This window comes from Haliaeetus albicilla, chromosome 1 (genome assembly GCF_947461875.1).
Source record: "Haliaeetus albicilla chromosome 1, bHalAlb1.1, whole genome shotgun sequence".
In the NCBI taxonomy this organism is placed as follows: domain Eukaryota; kingdom Metazoa; phylum Chordata; class Aves; order Accipitriformes; family Accipitridae; genus Haliaeetus; species Haliaeetus albicilla.
In genome coordinates this window covers 43,847,341-43,867,083 of record NC_091483.1, presented here as the reverse complement: position 1 = coordinate 43,867,083, position 19,743 = coordinate 43,847,341, and the positions used below count along the sequence as shown (strand labels likewise).

The 19,743-nt window shown below is 40.1% G+C and overlaps 1 protein-coding gene across 1 annotated transcript in view; it reads right to left on the bottom strand.

Annotated features, from left to right (window-relative positions):
- Positions 1–19,743, bottom strand: part of GALNTL6 (polypeptide N-acetylgalactosaminyltransferase like 6) — a 513,294-nt gene that overhangs the window by 30,167 nt on the left and 463,384 nt on the right. Inside the window, exons 8-9 of the mRNA XM_069787019.1 lie at positions 13,200–13,307; positions 1,210–1,431 (exon numbers count right to left, since the gene is read on the bottom strand). Of these exons, the coding sequence (XP_069643120.1) occupies positions 1,210–1,431; positions 13,200–13,307 (330 nt within the window). The remainder of the gene's footprint in view (positions 1–1,209; positions 1,432–13,199; positions 13,308–19,743) is intronic.

Below are 19,743 nucleotides of genomic sequence, written 5' to 3'. Positions count from 1 at the left end.
ATGAGGTAATTTGCATTTTTAAAAAGAAATGCTGAAGAATAGTAGAGGCACCTATGTTTAGAAATCCCCTGCATGGTCCAGCCTTGACCACTGGGGATATGCAGAGGTGTGAGGGGTCTTACCAAATGTTTTAGTCAAAGTTTCAACTTCATCCTTTGGTTTCAAATATAAAAGGTAATTGTCTGAGAGCCCCAAGAAGATCTCCAGCAAATTAGAGAAGGCCAGAACTCACAGCACAGATATTCCTACAGTTTTTAAAAAAGTAGCACAATACACTGAAAGAGCAAAGCCTTCTTTATAAATCTTAATGAATTGAGAGGAAAAAGCCCACTGCATACCACCTTTCCATGGAGTGAATCCACTGTTTCCTAGGAGTAAAAAGGCCACTGCAATTTTTCAGTGCAGCTATGGAAGTAATTTCCCGTCCCTGCACTCTTTGTGTTTTCATTTCTTCTACACAAAACACACTGTCAAAGCAAGGTGTGCTATGACTCTGCTCTTCAGAGAGGTCTGAATGCAGGTCTGAATCTTTGATCACGGGTGGAGAGTTCCAGCAGGCTGTTTGCTTGCCCCTGCTCTGGAGTGATGCTTGGATATTGGCTTCTGTCTTGGTGGTCTCTCCCTCCCTTCATGCCCCAAAAGAAAAATTGCATTTGTCTGCTACTGGTACTCGGTCATGACAGCACCTACAGAATGCAGATCACAAGCTGAGCAAAACCAGTCTTTCTAGAAGAAAAATATCCAAGCTTCGCTTGTCACATTTGCATGTGCGAGCAGAACAGAGCAAACCTAACTCCACCTACATACAATTGTCCTTGTAAGAACAAGAGGAGGTATATAAGTGGATATGCAAAAAAAAGTGTTGCCCTCAGACCTCCTTTTTGCTAAGGTGATTCTCAGCATCTAAAATCATCTTGTGACATGCAATAATGAGTGCTACATAGTCTTTTTCACATTCTTCTCCTCATTGTGCATGCATCTTATGGCCTGTACACACAAAATTGTAATGAATTATAAAAAGGACAGCGATCGTTCTAAGACATGATGGTTTCTCATTTTAATGGCTAGTCCAGGGTTTGTTCCAATCACTATGAACTCCCTTAATAACACTATTTATCATAGGAGCTGAATCTAATTTCATAATTTTAATTTCCTGCAATGTAAAATGTTAGACTCATTTAAATTTGATCTAATTTGTGTATTCCTCACCTCTCCCCAGGCAGCAGGTGGAGGCTCCACAGGAGGATAATATTTGGGGACATCCCAAGCCACTGCAGCCATGAACCACTTGAAATCTTTACATTTAAGGTGCTTGCGAAGTTCCTTCTGGGCAGAGATATCACCAGTTGAGAGATGTCTGTACTCAGGCCGTCGCTGGTAAATGTACTCTGCAAACTCATCCATCCATGTCTCTGCCACGCGCTTCAGGTTCTGTGCAGCAGAAAAAAAAAAATCATTAATTTCTTCATGCTTTGAGTGAATGATATTTCTAATGGGGAGAATTAAACAAAAAAAATTCAGTAGTCCACACAACTTTTAAGCTTAGCTGGTCTGATTTCTCAGTCTTAAAACATGGAAAAATACCAATAAACGTATGCTATCTTCATTAAAGCGTTGAGCAAACACTACAGAGTATTAAGTACCCTGCTTTCCTGCTGATAGAGTCATCTGTCTGTTGAACATCTTATTTTCCTTCATATTCTTTATGCATCTCCACATGGGTTTTTGATTAATGATGGATGTTAAAGAGAAATTTTCTTTCAGCTGCTCACATTGGTACCTATGTGTTTTTCCTGTTAGTTCAGAACCTGCTGATGTGCAGGAATGGTTCAAATTATTCCTTTGCCTTTGAAAGGCATCTGAATTTTCAGCTGTCATCATACTGCTTAGTCATCTAGCAATTCCTACCTAAATTTTAGGGCCAGGTCTTACATGTGCATGTATGGGGGCAAACAGTCATGAGCTTCCTCTGCCCCATCTCACAGGTGGTTTTGCACTACCTTTGGACTGAAAGCTTCGCTGTGCTGGCGTGCTAGCAAGTCTGTGCAAAAGCATAGCACGTAACCTTGAAGTAGAGCTGATCTGAAACAAAGCAGCTCATGGGATAGGTATGGCAACTTGTGGCTTTCTGCACTCACCCTATAGACATATCTAAGACTATTTCTGTTCTGTGAAACCCAGTTCTGGCTTATGTCCCACAAAGTTTATTTTTGTTGGCATTTTACAGGAAACAGAATTACCTATTTTGTTGCATAAGAATTTATTCAAATTATAATTAATTAAATTAGCTGACTCAAATTATAAAATAAAAAGAAAAAGACTTGCAAGGAAAAATCCTGAATAGGTGAGACTGAAGAGATATATTTTATTGTTATTTAATGTCATGGAGTCTAAATAGGCCCAGGGCAAATTTTTCTGTATTTTTGTTTGTTTTTAAAATTCCTCCTGCAACTCAATCCACACAGCTTTATATGCAGATGTTGTAGTGGAGTACAGGCTTAGTCTATTCTGCATTTCCACAGCTGCCCAATAACCTCTTATCCCACCAACAAAGCAACATCTCACTGGAGAACACTAAGACACTAGGGCATTCTTATTGCTTTGCTTGTAAAAACAAGATCATCAAGTTTTGTAATATTCTTTTTATAGTACGCTAACTGCAAAATTCTGAGATTCGCTCTGTAATAAGCTGGAGGACAATATACATCTGATTATCATCAACATAAGGTAATGTTTCTTCTCAGAACATTCTCTGCATATAAGTAAGCCTGATTCGTACTCTGATTTGCTTTCAAGATTCATTTGAAAATTCCTTTCTTGAATTTTATTAATCCACACAAACTAAATGTCTCTGAACTAATAAGGCTTATCTGAATACAAAGACAGCAAGATACAGAACAAACGAAGTACTTTTAGCTGACACTGCAAGATAAGTTTCTATGTGCTTTCTTTCTGTGAAGCAAATATGTTATAACCTGCAGTGATAAAGCAAGTAAAATGAAAGGAGTATAAGAATTCACAACACATATCCCTATTAAAAAAAGGCTCATGCCCCACATAAGGTTGAATTTTGCTGTAATTTCATGAAAACCTGTATTACTTCACAAGAAATTAGAATTTAAGAATACAGGCACTGGGTAGGACAAAGAAAACCAGAACAAATTCAAGAACAACATCTAAATGACAATCCCACCTTTCTGGCAGAAACCCTCTAACACAGCAATCTCCTGACAAGTAAAAATACTATGTCATGAGACTTTGTAGATAAGGCCAAAATATGATTAAGCTCATTAAACTAAGAAGCCAAAATCATGGAAATAGGTGTGATCTTTCTAGCATATCTTCCACTGTAATGCTGTACACCTCATTTACTGCAATACAAATGCAGTTTAAGACTGTTCTGGAAAATATATTATTTTTTGCAATCACTTTATCTGATAGTGCTAATTTAAAAACCATGCTGTAAAAAGAACCATACAGTAAAAGTACAGTAAAAAAATTCTCTTAGGAAAGAAAAATTCAAAGTAACTCCAGCAGTGACTTACCCCATCAATATCAAGAGTAGGCTCTGCTGGAGTTTTCTCTTTAGTTATTTGGCTGCACTAAAAGAACTGAATTCTGCTTTAGATGGTTATAACTGAATAAAAGAGGAGTCCAACAGAAATCTTGATATTATACCTGGTCACTGGCTCGAACTTCTCATTCACCAGTCAAAGCCTCCTTGTTTTCCAAGTGTGTGTGCGTAAACCCACCAAAACATTGCATTAGAAAAAAAATAATTCAGGTCTTCCCACCATTCCCCAAGTATCAGGTAAGACACTTTAGACAAATCTATTTAAAACTTTGTTCCCCAGTTCTTCCAAGACCATTTTCTCCATCATATGCTAAAAATCTTCCCAAACCTTTCCAGATCCTGTAATGAACCTATATGTTATCCTTAGCATGTTTATACACTGCTGTCATAAGCTGAACCCTTATGAGGCGGCCCTTTGAATTTCAATAGGTTCCCTTTTAAAAATACAAACTTTTGATTTGCTAGCTCCATATCTCCAGACTGTTTATGAACATGACTGCAAGGAACTCTCCATCCTGGAGTAGTGGGAAGCTCGCTCTGAAGTTGCCAGTTACTAGGAAGCAAGCACTCAGCATCCAAACACTAGTTTTAAAGAGGTTTGTTGCCTTCAGTTAGCATGGTTTTCCTATCCTTATTATCGTGATGCAAGCTCAGTAACCACCACGCTTCCTTTTAACATAAACATGTACAGACTAGTAGTAAAACTTGAAATTGGAGTTAATCCCCATACTTGAACTGAATGCAGTCAGGAAGAGCTGCTGTCCTGAAAGTTCTCTGGTGCAACCTTGCACAGTAAAGGCAAACACCATTTACAATCCTATTTAGAACATGCTAACCCAGCATGTTCCTGGAGCAAAAATATAGGCTGTCCAAGATGAGATGAGTGAGCTCTCCTAAGCTGAAGATCCCTGTTCTGTGGCTGTCTAACAGCATGAAAAGTTGCCCTGTGCGAAGAACCTCCTAGGAACGTAACTCTTCTCTGCAAATTATGTCCATGAGCTGCTGGTCTTTACTCACCTTATCACAACAGAAAGGTAGAGGAGCATAACCAAAACCATAACCCCAGCATAACCTCCCTGAACACTTTAAGGCCTACCGATCAAGTGACTTACTGTAAGGTAAGGATGTGATTTCAAATCCTTTACAAGTCTCCCAGAGTTGCCCTTCCCACAATCCGGGTGAATGTCTGACATGGTGGAGAAAGGAGGACAGTCACTTCCCCCTTGCCTGAGCCTTAGGTCAGGCTAGACACAATCTAAGCATGTCAACATATTACGCCCACAAGTGGGCATGGTTATGAATAGCTACCAAATCTTGACAGAGTCTAGCTGTAATACAGATGCTAAGCAGTTCAACTTTGTTAGGACTTCACCGTGTGTGTGTGTGTGTGTGCGTATGCTGCTGCAGAATTTAGAGGTCAAAGGAGTTTAAGAGCCTACCAGATTAGGTGGCATTTTGTGAATGTCTTATAGCATCATTTAAGCACTCCAGTCTCACGGTGAAGATAATCTACAAAGAATTTAGAACAAAGTAAGAGTTATATTGCAATCTTCTTGATTTCTGTCTCTGTTACTCTTTGCGTAATCTTCTAAAGAAAACTCCTTCAAATGCCAGTTTCTCAAATGGCATCAAATATCTTTATCAATAAGAAGAATCAGTTTTGGGATATCTTTGTGGTAGATCACACTTGCTTGGATTCAATCTGAACACCTCATCTAAATGCATACGGAAAGGAAAAATGAAACATGTTTCTACAGCTGAAAACTGCTGTAGCTTAGTTTGGCTGTCAGATTCATTGCAAGGTTACAGATGTCCAGTTTGGTTACCCTGGTCTTTGAACAGAAAAAAAGGAAAAATAAAAATTAAATAGGAGCAATTAAATGAAGATCAACTCAATCAGTTACATGAATTGACACACAATGTAAAGGAAGTCACAGGGACTCTCGATGGACATCTGAGGAGTTTCTCAGGACCCATCCATGACAGACCAATGATAATTTGTTCTCTCTTGTCATTTTCAGTGAAAAATTTCTGTACATGAATAAATAAGGCCCAATGATATTTCAGTAGATACATATTTCTATATGTAAGGTTGTGACAGCTGTCACCAAGAAGCTGAGATGCATACAAAAGTGATGGCAACCACACTAAGACTGACTCATCAGCTGCCATCAGTTGCCTATGTATGCATTCTTGATATAATTAAGTTCTGTGCCACTGTTACAGTTTTACTCTCTGGTAAATCCTTTACCATCAGGCTTACATTTAGACAAGTTTTCTTTAAGTTTGTATGAACTCAGACATTTAAGACTGTGACTTTGTTTTGTATTTTCACTCAGCAATAGTCTACAAGACAGTAAGTTACAATGTCACTGATACCTGGACTTCAATAAAAGAGTTTAAATCAACTTGACTGGAGAAAGAGAGAGATAAATGAGGACTTCTCCACTTGAAGAAAAGAAATTTTTCATGGACCATTTTGTCCCTTTCACTTTCTTCAGTGACTAGGGAAGATACATCTCTCTGATCAAATGACTGTCCCTTCTTTTTAAGCATGTAAGATCATCCATCATTTTCAAGAGACGTGATATTACTCAAATAAATGCAGTGAGAAGAAAGTAGACACTGGCCATGAGAATGGAAAAGTGGAGTGAGGCAAGGACATGTCAAAGGACAGATTCGTAAATATTCCCTCTAAGCAAGGTTTAACTAGATTGGTCCCTAATACGAGAGGTGTAGTTCCACATTTTGTAACTGTGGCTGGTGTGCTGGCTTGCAATGACAGCACTGGTAAGAGAGCTACCTAGCTGTAGCCTGTTCGCTGTTGCGAGCCTGCACAAATCCATCCTCTAGTTGCATCTTTTCCAACTGACATTCTAGATGTAGCAGTTAAACTAATATAAAAATGTAATTCCTGTTTTCAGTTTCTCCAGATGTGCTAAAGTAGGTTTTTGTTATCCGGTGGCACTAAAGCAGCACAACGGTTTTATTATTTGTTTCATTTCACCTGCATAACCTGTTTTTTCCGCTTTTGTGCCTGTCTCACTGTTTGCATGAGACCAACCCTGACCCCAATCCACAGACTTTACTTTTGTCAATATTAAACTACCACAGGAACATTTGGGCCCTGTAATGAGTTCCTGTTGTCCTGCATTTAATCTGAACATTTTCCAGGAAGCTGGATGTCACCAGCTGGTGTAGGCTTATTTGTCGTGATAGTAATACCTCTCATCAGCCTGAACATCAAAAATCACTTTCCATTACACCAATCAAATATGAATCACCACAGCACATCTGAGGCCTGACTGTATTTCAGTTGTGAAATATAAGAGAGGATATAACTGTTTATTTGATAAAAATAACCTAACAGTCTCTGCAACAACTGACATATTAATCTCTTTTCCTTCCTAGTAAAATTCCAGTGGGGTTATTTTCACTCCACCTACATCATCTTTCTAATATAAATGTTTTTTATTGTTTGTTTTGTGAAGCACAGGGTTGTTGCTACTTCAGAATGGGTGCCCTGTTTACTTCTGGAAGCAGCTGTATTTCATTTGGCTGGAAATAACATAATATACAGTTTGTTTTATGTAAATTGTATTTAAAAAGCACATTGGGATCCAGCCAGCCAAGACAACTTCATGTTCCTCTGGAATATGGGTAGCATAAAGTCACAATAAATCATCATGGAGGAGGAGAACAAAGTATGACTAGAGCAGCCCATCCAACAAATATGGATTAATATGACAGAGGCAGCAGGGTACAAAACTCCAGAGCACTCACAAGGATTAAAATGGTACCCTCAGTTTCATGCAAAGGTCCTTCCATCAGTGTCGGAACAAAATAATTTCTCATTTCTGTGTATTTCTACAGTGAAAGCACAAGAAAACATTTCCTGGACACTAATTACAGCTTTCTGACATTCAGGTCTCAATATCTAAGCTGCCCACATCAGTTAAGTCTAAATGGGTGTTTTCATCCCTTTGCCCTTCTTGCCTAACTCCCTTTTAACTTAGGCAGTGCTAGTGTTTGTCAATCTTTCCCCCTCTTGGGTATCTTATTTTGGTCCTTTACACTTAACTGTGTTTAAAACTTAACAGGGTTTCATCCCAGCAATGGTTTGTATTTGTGTAAAACAACCCCAACCAAATAAAGAGATGTCTGCGGGCATAAAAGAAATGCTTCTCCATGGAAGACAGTATGCTAACTAGGTGACAGAGCCAGTGGTGTATATAAATAAATCTTGTGAGGGTTAGCACAGCTGGCAGAGAAGCAAGAGACTATTTATTCTCAGCCTGCAGTCTGCAAATACCTAGAACTAAAATTCCACAGATGTCATCTGAAAACAGCCAGGATTTCATTCTCTCTGTAAAGGTTTGCATCTCCACCGCAAAAAATTCTAAGACCTACACATTGGAAAAAAGTGAAAAAGAAAGCCCCCAAACCGGCCCACTGACTAAAGGCTACATCTCTGCTCGCTGGCTTGCTTGAGGCCAGCCTGCGGGGCTTGGAGGGCAGGGATGGGCATGGTCCCCGTGAGGATGCTGCCCGCCCCCAGCTCTGCAGCTGCAGGTCTCTGCAGGCTGGCTGCAGGGGAGCTGCGGCAAGCAGTGCCAGTGGAACAACATCTCCGCAGATTTGTTGGCTACTGCCGTGCTCGCTTTACAGACCCATACTCTGCGGGCACGTACAGACCATAGCCCACCTCTGCAGCTAAGCCTGAAGAGAGTTCAGGGGTTTGATTCCAAATACATTTCTTTAGTCACGTAACTTGGGCTCCAGCGCTGGCCTATTGAACGAACCCTGGAAAGTAGCTACCACCACTTTCACGTTGTTATCATCCAGAAACATCTAGTTCTCCATCTTCTTTGTATTCCGTTTGGATAGCTAAGCTGCCTGTCCTGTTGCGTTATTATCTTAAAAGCAAAACTTCTATTCAGATTGGAGAAAATATAAAATATCAGCATTTAAAAAAATTACTTTGACTTTCTTGTATTCAGGGATTAGAAGATATTAATTTGAAGATTTTCTTTGGTAAGCACTCTCTTTGAGATCTCGGTTCAAATAATTTTCATGATGAATTTATAAAACTGTTAAATGAAAAAAGTTAGAATGGAAACTTAAAAGCTGTATTGTATAATCATCATCATTATATATTATAGCTGTGCTGTTGCAAGACGGTGATTCTTGCTTGATTCCTAAGTAATTTGCTTATTCTAAGCTGATGTTTCAGCTGCTTACTGTGACTGCTGAATCATAACTGACTTGGTGCTACAGTCTGTTTTCCTACAGAGGTGATTGCAAAAGTGCCAGCAGTGCTCCCTTAACAGCATGCAACGTCTATCGGTTTGCACTCCGGTCACGAGAAAACATAGCCATTACCTAACTGATTCTCCTTGGTTCTTTAACTTCCCCAGAAACCAAAAAGAAAATGTTCATGGGCTGCTTTAAGAAAACCCCAAACATTATTTGCAGCTGGGACACCCCCCCCCCCCCCGCAATGGTCGCAGTATTAAAGGAAGCTCTGTCAAAAGTGTAAACGTGGTCACAGCACCAGATGGTATAGCTACAGTAATTTTCTTTGAAGATCCCTTCTGAAGCCACATGAAAAGGCTGAGCAAATGGTTCAGGTGGGAATCTGAACCCACCTTTATCAGCTGAATTCCTGAACCCAAACTCGTGCAAGTTCCAATTCAGCGACACTGTGTAATGAGGCAAATGTCATCGTGCTTGTGCCTGCTGGGTCAGAGGATCACTGTGCTCTGGGATCCCACGTCCTGGCGTGCAGGGAGGAATTCAACTTAAGGTTAGGATTCACCACGCTGCTGGGTTAGCATCCAAACTTGAACTTCAGTGGGATTGCCCTTCCCTTCAGAAAGGCCTAATGCTCTAATGTTCTGTAGTTAATGCTAAAATGCTGTGTAAAATACCTGCAAATGAAAAAAATTTCTGTAGATATATTTTGAAATTCTGAGTTCATCTCTGCATATCCTATGGAACAGTGAGCTTTTATTGATAAATTTCTTATGGCTTTTACAGAATCACAAATAGAAAAAAAAATCCCCCCCCAATAGGAAACTAAATAAAATAAATAATAAACTGAGATGCACCTACAAGAAAACGCTAATAATATTTTAAAGTCTAATTTCATAGGTAACTGGCTAAAAGAAAATGGCTTAGCTAGAATTGTTAAAAAGGAAGCAACAGTCAAGAATACCACAAAGCAACTAAAATAATCCAGTAAAATAATTCAGAAGTTTTTAATAGGGCAACATCTTGCATAGGACTTTTAAGATTTGGGGGTTCGCTTTCTATATATGTCTTAACTAAAACAAACCGGCAAAATTAGTTATTAGTCACTGCAGTTTTGTGCAGAGGTTGACAGGTTTGGAATGAATGAATAATTATGTGGTGCTTCCACATTATAATGTGGAATCAGTGTTGACATCTGCATGCCCATTAATCTTTCTTTATGTGCAATTACCTGTAAATTGGACACAGACTGCATTTGGCAAGCAGCAACATCTTAAGACATCTCCAGACAAAAATATTCAGCTTTTTTGGTTGTCACAGTCTGTTTTATAAATCTACTCCGCATGTTTACAGCTTGCTTTACTTTTGCTCTGTACCACCAAACAGTTGTACTGACAGAGTGTTTCATATGTGGATGCTTTTCAATTTATGGGGTATGTGTCAGCAAAAAATATGCGTAGGCTTTGCAGGTCTTGAGTGACAGATAAGAAGGTAAGAAATACAATAAGAAGGACATAGAAAATTGATGTCACGATACATACTATTGTGTGTAGTACACCCAATATGTTATTGTGTGTTATTAAATAACAATGGTTATTTAGTGATGGGGAGGCGGAACAGAGTTTTTGACAAGTCTCTCATTTAATAAAGCATATGTGATCCTCATGTCAGGTTACAGCTCTTCAAAAAGATATCTAGATTGGTCAGGCATTATGCAGCTGGCTGAAACTCTGTGTTGAAACTTGCTGCTAAAAGATATAGAGAGCTGAAATCCCAAGGGAAGGTAAAATGGTCACTTTAAGCATTATTTGTTAAGGGTAAACATAAGCTGAACCAGCTTGAAAGCAAACCCATGGCATGATCTGGGCTATGCCTGAATTTGTCTAGAAGCTCTGTCCTCTTCCTAACTCCAGCCTCCATATCCCTTGTGCTGCTGCTGTGGGACAGGATGGGAAAATCTGTCATTCTTTAACGCAGTATCTGCACAAGAGAAAATTCTCCCTTGATTAATGAAGGGACTCCTGCAATCATTTATACAATCACAGTTGGGCTTCGTAGGGCTCATTCCTTTCTGAACTGCATCTCCAGCATCCTTCTTTAGCAGCAGATGGAAAAGGATTTAGTAAAAACCTTTGTGGGAACTACTTAGAAGTGAAAAGTATTGCCTTTGGCAGCAGGGATAATACTTCCAGATATTCTTGAGTGTGTTATTCATTATATTCCTGAACTAGAGGGAAGTTTTAGATAAAATACTCATAAGGGATAGGCTATAATATTTGGAGGATATAATATAATATAATATAATGTCATGTAATATAATAAAATATAATATAATACAATACAATATTTGGAGGATAATGCAAAGATAGCTGAAATATCCAGGCCACTCCTGTACATACTCCCCTAGTATTATTTTGGCTAACAGCTCCATTTGGGGCAGTTTATTTGGAATGCAAGAGGTCTGTATCAAAGGGATTGACACACCAAAGATGAATACATCCTTGCTTTTCATTTTCCAGCTTGGATGAAAGAGAATATTTTTAGGCTTAAAACTACACACAATTTGATGGGTCAGGGACCAAACTCTCTTCCTTGGCTAGTTATTGAGATAGCCCCAAACACTAAAACATACAGAATTTTCTTGTGCTCTTGGCAGCCTTGATGCAATGTATCCTAACATCAACGTTTTGGTTTAGAACGTTGTACTGGAAAGAAGCTGGGAATCTAAGAATTCAGATTTTCTTTCATTGATAAATATCTGCCAGAAATTTACCTAAGCATCATGTTTTGGACCCCCACAACACAGAAGAAACTATGCATTATTTGAATGGGATGGTCAAGACCTATCCTATCAGCACACTAGATCTTTTCCCACAAGATACAGGGCAGTCAGTCTGTGCACAGGCAGAGATTTCAGTTTTATAGCCAGGAATGGTTTTTGGTAATACTTCATGAGTGATTTATCGAAATCAAGCTAAAATAAATGGTACAAGGAGGCTGCAGGCTGTGGCTACCTGGTGGCTCTAAGTACTCACAGTGCCTCTGTGAAAGCTAGTTAAGTTTTGAACTTTATGAGATGCTAGTAGTCCAAATAGAAATGATTGTATTTTGCTCCTACAGGTAATGCACGAGACAGCATATTCTCTAATGAGATACTTTGTGCTGTAATAGAGAAGAACAGAGACTGAGGTTTGGATTTCCTGTTTCAAGTTGTGTGTGATTTTTGCAGTGGATACCATAAACAAAGCAGTTTATTTCAGCCAGTGCAAAAATCTGGATGGGGAAACTCTGATATTACACAGAGCTATATTGGGGGAAGATTTTCATCTCACAGTTTAGTCAATAGAGTTTTTGTCACTACCACTAAGGCCACCACTAATCCCATTACTGTATCGTGTGTCACACTGTCTGCACTGATGCTCTTTTAAGGCAAATCCTTCTCTCTGTCTAGCCAGCTGTCAGGCAGGCAGCGCAGGTGGCCTCTTTCCTCTGCTGCAGTTACTACAGCAAGCCTTGTCCCATGGTGCTGAAACCAAGAACATCTCCCCCTTAAAGCAAGAAATTTATTCTTTTATTCATACCACATTTTCATTATTAAGAAAAAATATGATTCATAAAATATTACCCTATGGCAATATGCAGACTTTAATATTAATGCCATTTTATTAAAAAAAAAAAAAATCCTCTAAACCAGAAAAGATTAAACTCAAGCATGAATAAATGCTAGTATCTGCCTGGAAGCTACATCTGTGCCCTCTGTCTCCCATCTTTTGACATCCCGTGAACATCTCCAGAAAGTTATAGAACATTTTCTCTTGAGCAAAAAGCCCCTCATGGATATGGATGTGTTCAGTAGTCTTTGAGAAATGTCTAGAGGTCTTGTAATTTCTCACTCACATGGCTCAAAGCTGGCTGTATTCCACAACCAGGTTTTACACAATAATTAGACAGTCGCTCAAATCATTGTTACTTAGTCCTTTTGCCTCAGAAAAACATCCCTTCCACGAGATTCTGCCTTTTCTGCTGACTAATAAGAAAATGTGCATTCAAATTGGTCCTGCTTGTAAAAACTATGACTGACAACACTGTGCAATTTGAGAACCGTAAGCCTTAGGTTATTCCTAGGTTCTTTGAATTAGCATGAAATGCGCTTCTGTGCTGAGATGTCCAACCCTGTATTTTTAAGCTTCTATTTTATTCTTGGCAATCTTATCTCTGGAAGGCAGCATAACTGCAGCAATTGCACATCCCATTTCAGAAAAATAAGGAAACATTCATTTTCCATTTTAATGGTTTACTGGAAACTAGTTCACAGGTAATGAAGAGACTGATGATGAATGAAAATGAAAAACAGCAAGACCCAATTACTCACCCGTGCTAGGCTGGTTCCAGAAGGGACTTTATATGGGACGTACTTCCTGTAGATATGCCCAACTCGAGAGCATGGAACATCAAACATGCCACCTCCACACATCCACACCTGGAAAGGAGACAGAAAGCAAGTGAAAGAATGATTCCTGGAAACAAAGGAGGCAAAAAAGGCATTTTAAGTAATGGGTATGTGAAAACGACACCTTGTTCTGTATTGACCCCTCCCGCAGTCATAGTAGTGGCCTTTTCCATGCTGATAGCTGGGATTAGGTAACATGGCAGACTCTCCTACCTGGGATCTCACTGCAAAAGCAGAGTATGTTCAAAATAAAATCATAAACCAGATTTAGGATATCTACCAATGGTCCTCCTGCAACACAACTAAGATATTATTGTATCTGTTGTTTAAAATGTACAGGATCAAAATTTCAAAAGAAGGCTATGTGAGTAAAACAAGCCATCAATTGGAAGTAAATTTTTCTTTTTTTCCCAAAACACCTGGCTTATATTTTGAATAGTGAATACAGAGCTCAAATATTAAGATGCTCTTCATTTTGCAAGGTTGCTCATTTTGTAAAGAAAAAGGAACAAAAATCAATTTCCTTCTGATCAAATTTATGTAGGCAGAGGAAGAAGAGCATGCTGCTACATTTGATCATTAATACTTTAATACTGAAACAGATGGAACCACCTGGAGTACACAGGTTTGATGCTTCAGGTCTGAGCAACCCAAACTCAGTCAAAACTGACAGGAGCTGCAAGTACTTCACAGCTCTAGAAATCAAGCTGTATTGTGATGGGCAGCAAGTAGGGAATTCTTCACAGTTCTTCACCTAGCGTGACTAGGTTTTACCAGGTGTACATGAGAGCAAGGTTGTGTGCCATGTCAGAGGAACTATGGCAATCATGCCAACCTATGGGCATGATTTTCTAAGCTCTGGCAATGCAGAGCCACTGAACTCCAACATGGCTATTAGATGACTTGCATAGCATACTGACAATATTCATAACTTTCTGATTCAGAAAAAGCAATTTGACTTTGCAAATGAGAGAAATGGAAAACAACAGAAAACCACCCCCAAAGTCCCCAAGCAGAACTGTTTAAGTATCCTAAAACAAACCACACAGCAAGAGTTTAAAATAAATTCAGAGTGAAAACACTGGTATTATAAAAATTATTTCCTAATGCTGGCTAAACAATTTTTTGTTCCCCCCAAATTTAGAACAGAATGACTGTTATTCCACGTAAGGGACACTTATGGTCTCAGCTTTCAGCCTTTAGACTGAAAACAAAAAAACCCCCACGCCCCTTCCACCCAATTTAAAAGAAAACCACACCAAAGCTGAGAAAGAGAGAAGGCTTATCCTTTCCATGTCTCTTTATGGGGAGATACATAAAGATGCTTCATGAAACATCTCCATGAATCTAGATGAGAATTTAGGTCCATGCATTACCTATACGAAGGAATTTTTATCTGTATTTGATGCACTCTGGAGCAAAATAGTGTGAAATAAGTTTGCAACTGAGGCTAAAGCAGAGCAGAACACAGACAACTGAAACTTTCACCACCAATTTCCATACAGAAAGGAATTAATCTGAAAGTTGATACACTCTGAGTTCAAACAACAGTAACCAGACCCTTAAAAAAACAGTATTGGAAAATATGATGTGACCACAAATACTTGACATTCAGCATGAAGCCTGCGGAGAACTATGTGCATCTCTACACTTTTTTACCATACATTTCTTATTCTTTCTCTTTTGTCCTGCTCACTGGCTGGCTGTAGCTATTGGCTTTTTGAAATCACGGGAAAACAAAATGATGAATTCCATTCATTTAAAACAACAGTGAAAATGGGGAAGAGTTTGGCCTCTTCTGCTGTGCTTGCCTCTTTGTGTTACAGTGGGTATATCTGCTTGGTCCTGGCAGTGTGACAGTGAGCTTGGGACTAAATTTTAGTAATCTGAACATGCAGATGCTAAACACTGCAATATGGGATAACTTAGTGCTTCAGCATGACTTAAAGCACTTGCTGGAGGTAGCACATTGGAATTCAGCCCCTGAGACTGACTGTGCTATTCATACTGTGAATGGAGAAGATGGGGGTTAGAGTGAAGGCTTGAGTTGCAAAGTGATTTAGGAAGCTGCTTCTTATGGGTCATTTCTGTACTAGCCCTTACAGTCCCTTAGCTATTAGCCATAGCATCCAGCTGAGACCTGGTAATGAAATGTTTGAGGATCTACACCTCATTGCAGAGCAAACCTAAATAGGCTAGAGTAAATGTTTAAGGAAGGTTTGAAACCACCGAAAGTGGGGCAAGATCATGTGCTTGGCTTTGTCCTGAAATTCCACAGACACCCTTGCACAGTTGGGTACAGCTGAGAGCTTCTCAGGAAGCTGCTACTTACCACCTCCCATCACAGAGTTAAGTAAGGCATAGGAGCTCTGGGCAGGTGCTTCTGGTGCACACTAGCATCTCAGAAGAGGAAGCAAATTTTGCAGGTTAGTGGCACAGGGTAATAAAGGCAGCTGTCCTGGGCATCACTCTGCCAAATGGAAACACGTATGTTGATGGAATGAAGAGTATTTCAGTACCTATTTCTGCGGTGAGGATATCCCGTCCGGTCTCCTAGTGAGCACAGTCCTTCTCAGGGAGGAAATTTACTGGTGGGTTGGAAATGGAGACCCAAATGAATGCTCTCCATGCCAAAATAGCTCCTTACCACCCAGAGCAGTCTTTCAATGCCATGTAGACATGACCATTATTTTCTTTTCAAAAACATTTTGTAAAATCTGCTTCTTAAAGAAAACCTTGAAATCCTCACCCGTTTTAACATGTCACCTAATTCACTGGAAAAAATGTTCATAAACATATTAAAAAATCGTAAAAATGATAGTGTTAAAATAAGTTGGGTAATGCCATCGTTAGAAAAACCCCGTTAATCACTTTTCTACCAATACTTTGTTTGTATGGTACATCACTTGTACCTTTTTTAGTGGGAACCTCCTCTCTGTAGCTGTCTTCAAACAACTCGGTGTACCAATGAAAGTGCAGACCTATATTTACTATTTGTGCTTTTTTAAAAAATTAAGGTATGATTTCAAAGGCTAGACAAGATATTACAGTGATTAATCAAGGTTTCTTAGCCTTTGAAGATTGGACAGCATAGCAGTTTGACTCAGATGAAGGTCAGCCACAGAACAAATTTAAAAGACAAGAAAGCAGAAATAGATGTATATAGGCCAGTATTACTTTAACTCAGACAATGAAAGCTGAAGTAGACATATACTGCATTTCCTCTCAAGCAGTAGGGTATCAGTAAAAAAGAATAAGAAAAGAAAAGGAGAAAAGGAATTAGAAAAAAACCCTGTCAGATATGCTGAGGCAATAACAAGTGGGAGGAAATAACACTTTGTGTTAGGCTTATATTTGATAGATATAAAACTTGAAAATGCTGTGCTGCACCTGAGGTGCGCTGTGCAGGGTAATTGAAATGAATCTTGGGCTGCCTTGAAGGACATTTAGCAGCTGTTCCTATTTATCTTTCAGCTTCAGAATTATTTTTAAAGCATTTTTTATATTTTCCTGGGAAGATCAATTCTGGCAACTTTGTCTTTCAAATGTGCATTTTTATGTTCACATGCACTAAATGCAAGAAATTGGAGAACGACTTCTGTGTTAAATATTACAGACCTCCAGTGTACCACAAAAGGAATTCAGGTGGTGTGGGACATTTGGCAAAATGATATCACAACACTGATGCATCTCTGTTTATCTAAGGAGCAAGCTGTGAAACTCTCAAGATAGCTAATGTCTCTTTCTTACAAAAGCAATGAATCTGGTCTGCAGCTGAGATATAAAAACCAAAGACGAAACCCAAACAATGCAATTTCAGCTTGGAAAGATCAAAAGAAGAGTAGTTTATGCGTCAACTATATACTATATCACAATTTATCTTTATATAGCTCCTTCCAACAGAATGTTGCAAAACACTTTATAGGGAAGGTTGAAAGCAAAAGGCGGGCATTAACACAAGCTTTAAAAGAGATTAAGCTGTGGTTACGTGGCTTTGTTCCTGACTGGAGCTTAGATGTCACAGATGCATTTTTTGGCTCTGTTCTATAGCTCTTGTGAGATTTTGGGTGAATCACCCTCTTTTCACATCACTCTGTCTTTAAAATTGAATTCTGCTTGCTCTTGTGTTTTTTTTCCCCTTGTCTTATCTCTCTAGTTTATGAGTGATCCAGCCTGGGGACTATCTGGAAAATGTAAATACTGTGCACGAGAGAATGAGACTCCAATCCATATGCTACACTGTAATCATAATTACTGCAGTAAGAGACTCATGATTCTTAAGCAGTGGAGGATGTGTTGCTGTGGAACAGGAACATAAACATACAGCAAATTATGTAAAAGATTGAGGGGGGACTGAATGGATTTTGGATCAGGCTTCAAAACTAATTGAGAAACATACTGCTGCTGAGTCAGTAACAAGACAAACAACAGTGAGAGACACCAAAACGGATGGAAAAATCAAACAAACAGTAAACTGGTGGAAGAAGAATATAAAGTACGTCATGCAAAGCTGTCAGTGTGGTGCTCTCAGCATTGTGCAAGAGGGTTGGACTACAGACAGAAGAAACGTATTACCACAGTGGGGTTGAAAAAGTTGTAGAAAATAAGAATATAAAAACTTTCTGGGATTTTTCAGTCACTCTTCCTGAAATAAGCCCCAAAAGAACAGATTTAGCAGTTGTAGAAAAGGAGAAAGAAGAATACTTTCCTGTGAACTTTTCCACGTATTGAGAATGTTCAGCTAAATGCAAGAAAAAATTGAGAAATAGGATCACTGACTGCAAATCTGCAGTCAACGGGTTCACAAACAGCAAAACCATTTACTTGTGGTGCAGTGGGATTTCCTGTCAGAGATATTAAAACCGTACCGTGTAAACTGGGAACTGATGACTGTGGCTATTTCAACAATACTCACTGGCACCTCTAAAATGCTGAGAAAAGTGGCAATATTCCATGTTTGTCAGTTCTTCATAAAGATTACAACTGCATTGACAAGTGGTAATGCTCCCCCACTCCCTAACTCCTGCCAAAATTGCCAGCAGTGGAGGGAATTAATGATGATGATAAAGAAAGGGATTAATGAACTTGGAGGGGTGTGTTGGAAAAGAGGGACAAAGAGAATCTGGAAGATGTGTCAACATGCATAAGCATAAAACAACTCTAGATATAGGTGACTAGCTTCAAAGAGGCTAGGGTATCACCATTAGCATTTTTGTTAGGGTATGATTTACAATGCCTAAGGAACATCCAGTGTAAAGAATTGTACTGGGTGTGCATGGCAAGGTTTTGGTAGCAAGGGGGGGCTATAGGGGTGGCTTCTGTGAGAAGCTGCTAGAAGCTTCCCTCATGTCCGACAGAGCCGATGTCAGCCAGCTCCAAGACAGACACGCCACTGGCCAAGGCCGAGCCCATCAGCGATGGTGGTAGCGCCTCTGTGATAACAGATTTAAGAAGGGAAAAAAGTTGCAGTGGGCACAGAAACAGCAGCCAGAGAAAGGAGTGAGAACATGTGAGAGAAACAGCCCTGCAGACGCCCAGGTCAGTGAAGAAGGAGGGGGAGGAGATGCTCCAGGCGCCGGAGCAGAGATTCCCCTGCAGCCCGTGGTGAAGACCATGGTGAGGCAGGCTGTCCCCCTGCAGCCCACGGAGGTCCACGGTGGAGCAGATATCCACCTGCAGCCCGTGGAGGACCCCACGCCGGAGCAGGGGGATGCCCGAAGGAGGCTGTGACCCCATGAGAAGCCCGTGCTGGAGCAGGCTCCTGGTAGGACCTATGGACCCACGGAGAGAGGAGCCCATGCTGGAGCAGGTTTTCTGGCAGGACTGGTGACCCCACGGGGGACCCACGCTGGAGCAGTCTGTGCCTGAAGGACTGCAGCCCATGGGAAGGGACCCACGCTGGAGCAGTTCGTGAAGCACCACAGCCCATGAGAAGGACTCATGTTGGAGAAGTTCGTGGAGAACTGTCTCCCATGGGAGGGACTCCACGCTGGAATGTGGGAAGAGTGTGAGGAGTCCTCCTCTGAAGAGGAAGGAGTGGCAGAGACAACGTGTGGTGAACTGACTGCAACCCCCATTCCCTGTCACCCTGTGCTGCTGGAGGGGAGGAGGTAGAGAAAATTTGGAGCAGAGTTAAGCCCAGGAAGAAGGGACAGCTGGGGGGAAGGTGTTTTAAGATTTGGTTTTATTTCTCATTATCCTGCTCTGATCTGATTAGTAATAAATTAAATTAATTTTTCCTCAAGTCGAGTCTGTTTTGCCCGTGACAGTAATCTGTGAGTGATCTCTCCCTGACCTTATCTCAACCCACGAGCCTTTCGTTATATTTTCTCTCCCCTGTCGAGCTGAGGAGGGGAGTGATAGAGTGGCTTTGGTGGGCACCTGGGGTCCAGCCAGGGTCAACTCACCACAAGGATCTTCAGCCAACACAGGAGATTTCACTACTCTACATTTTGGAGATTACTAC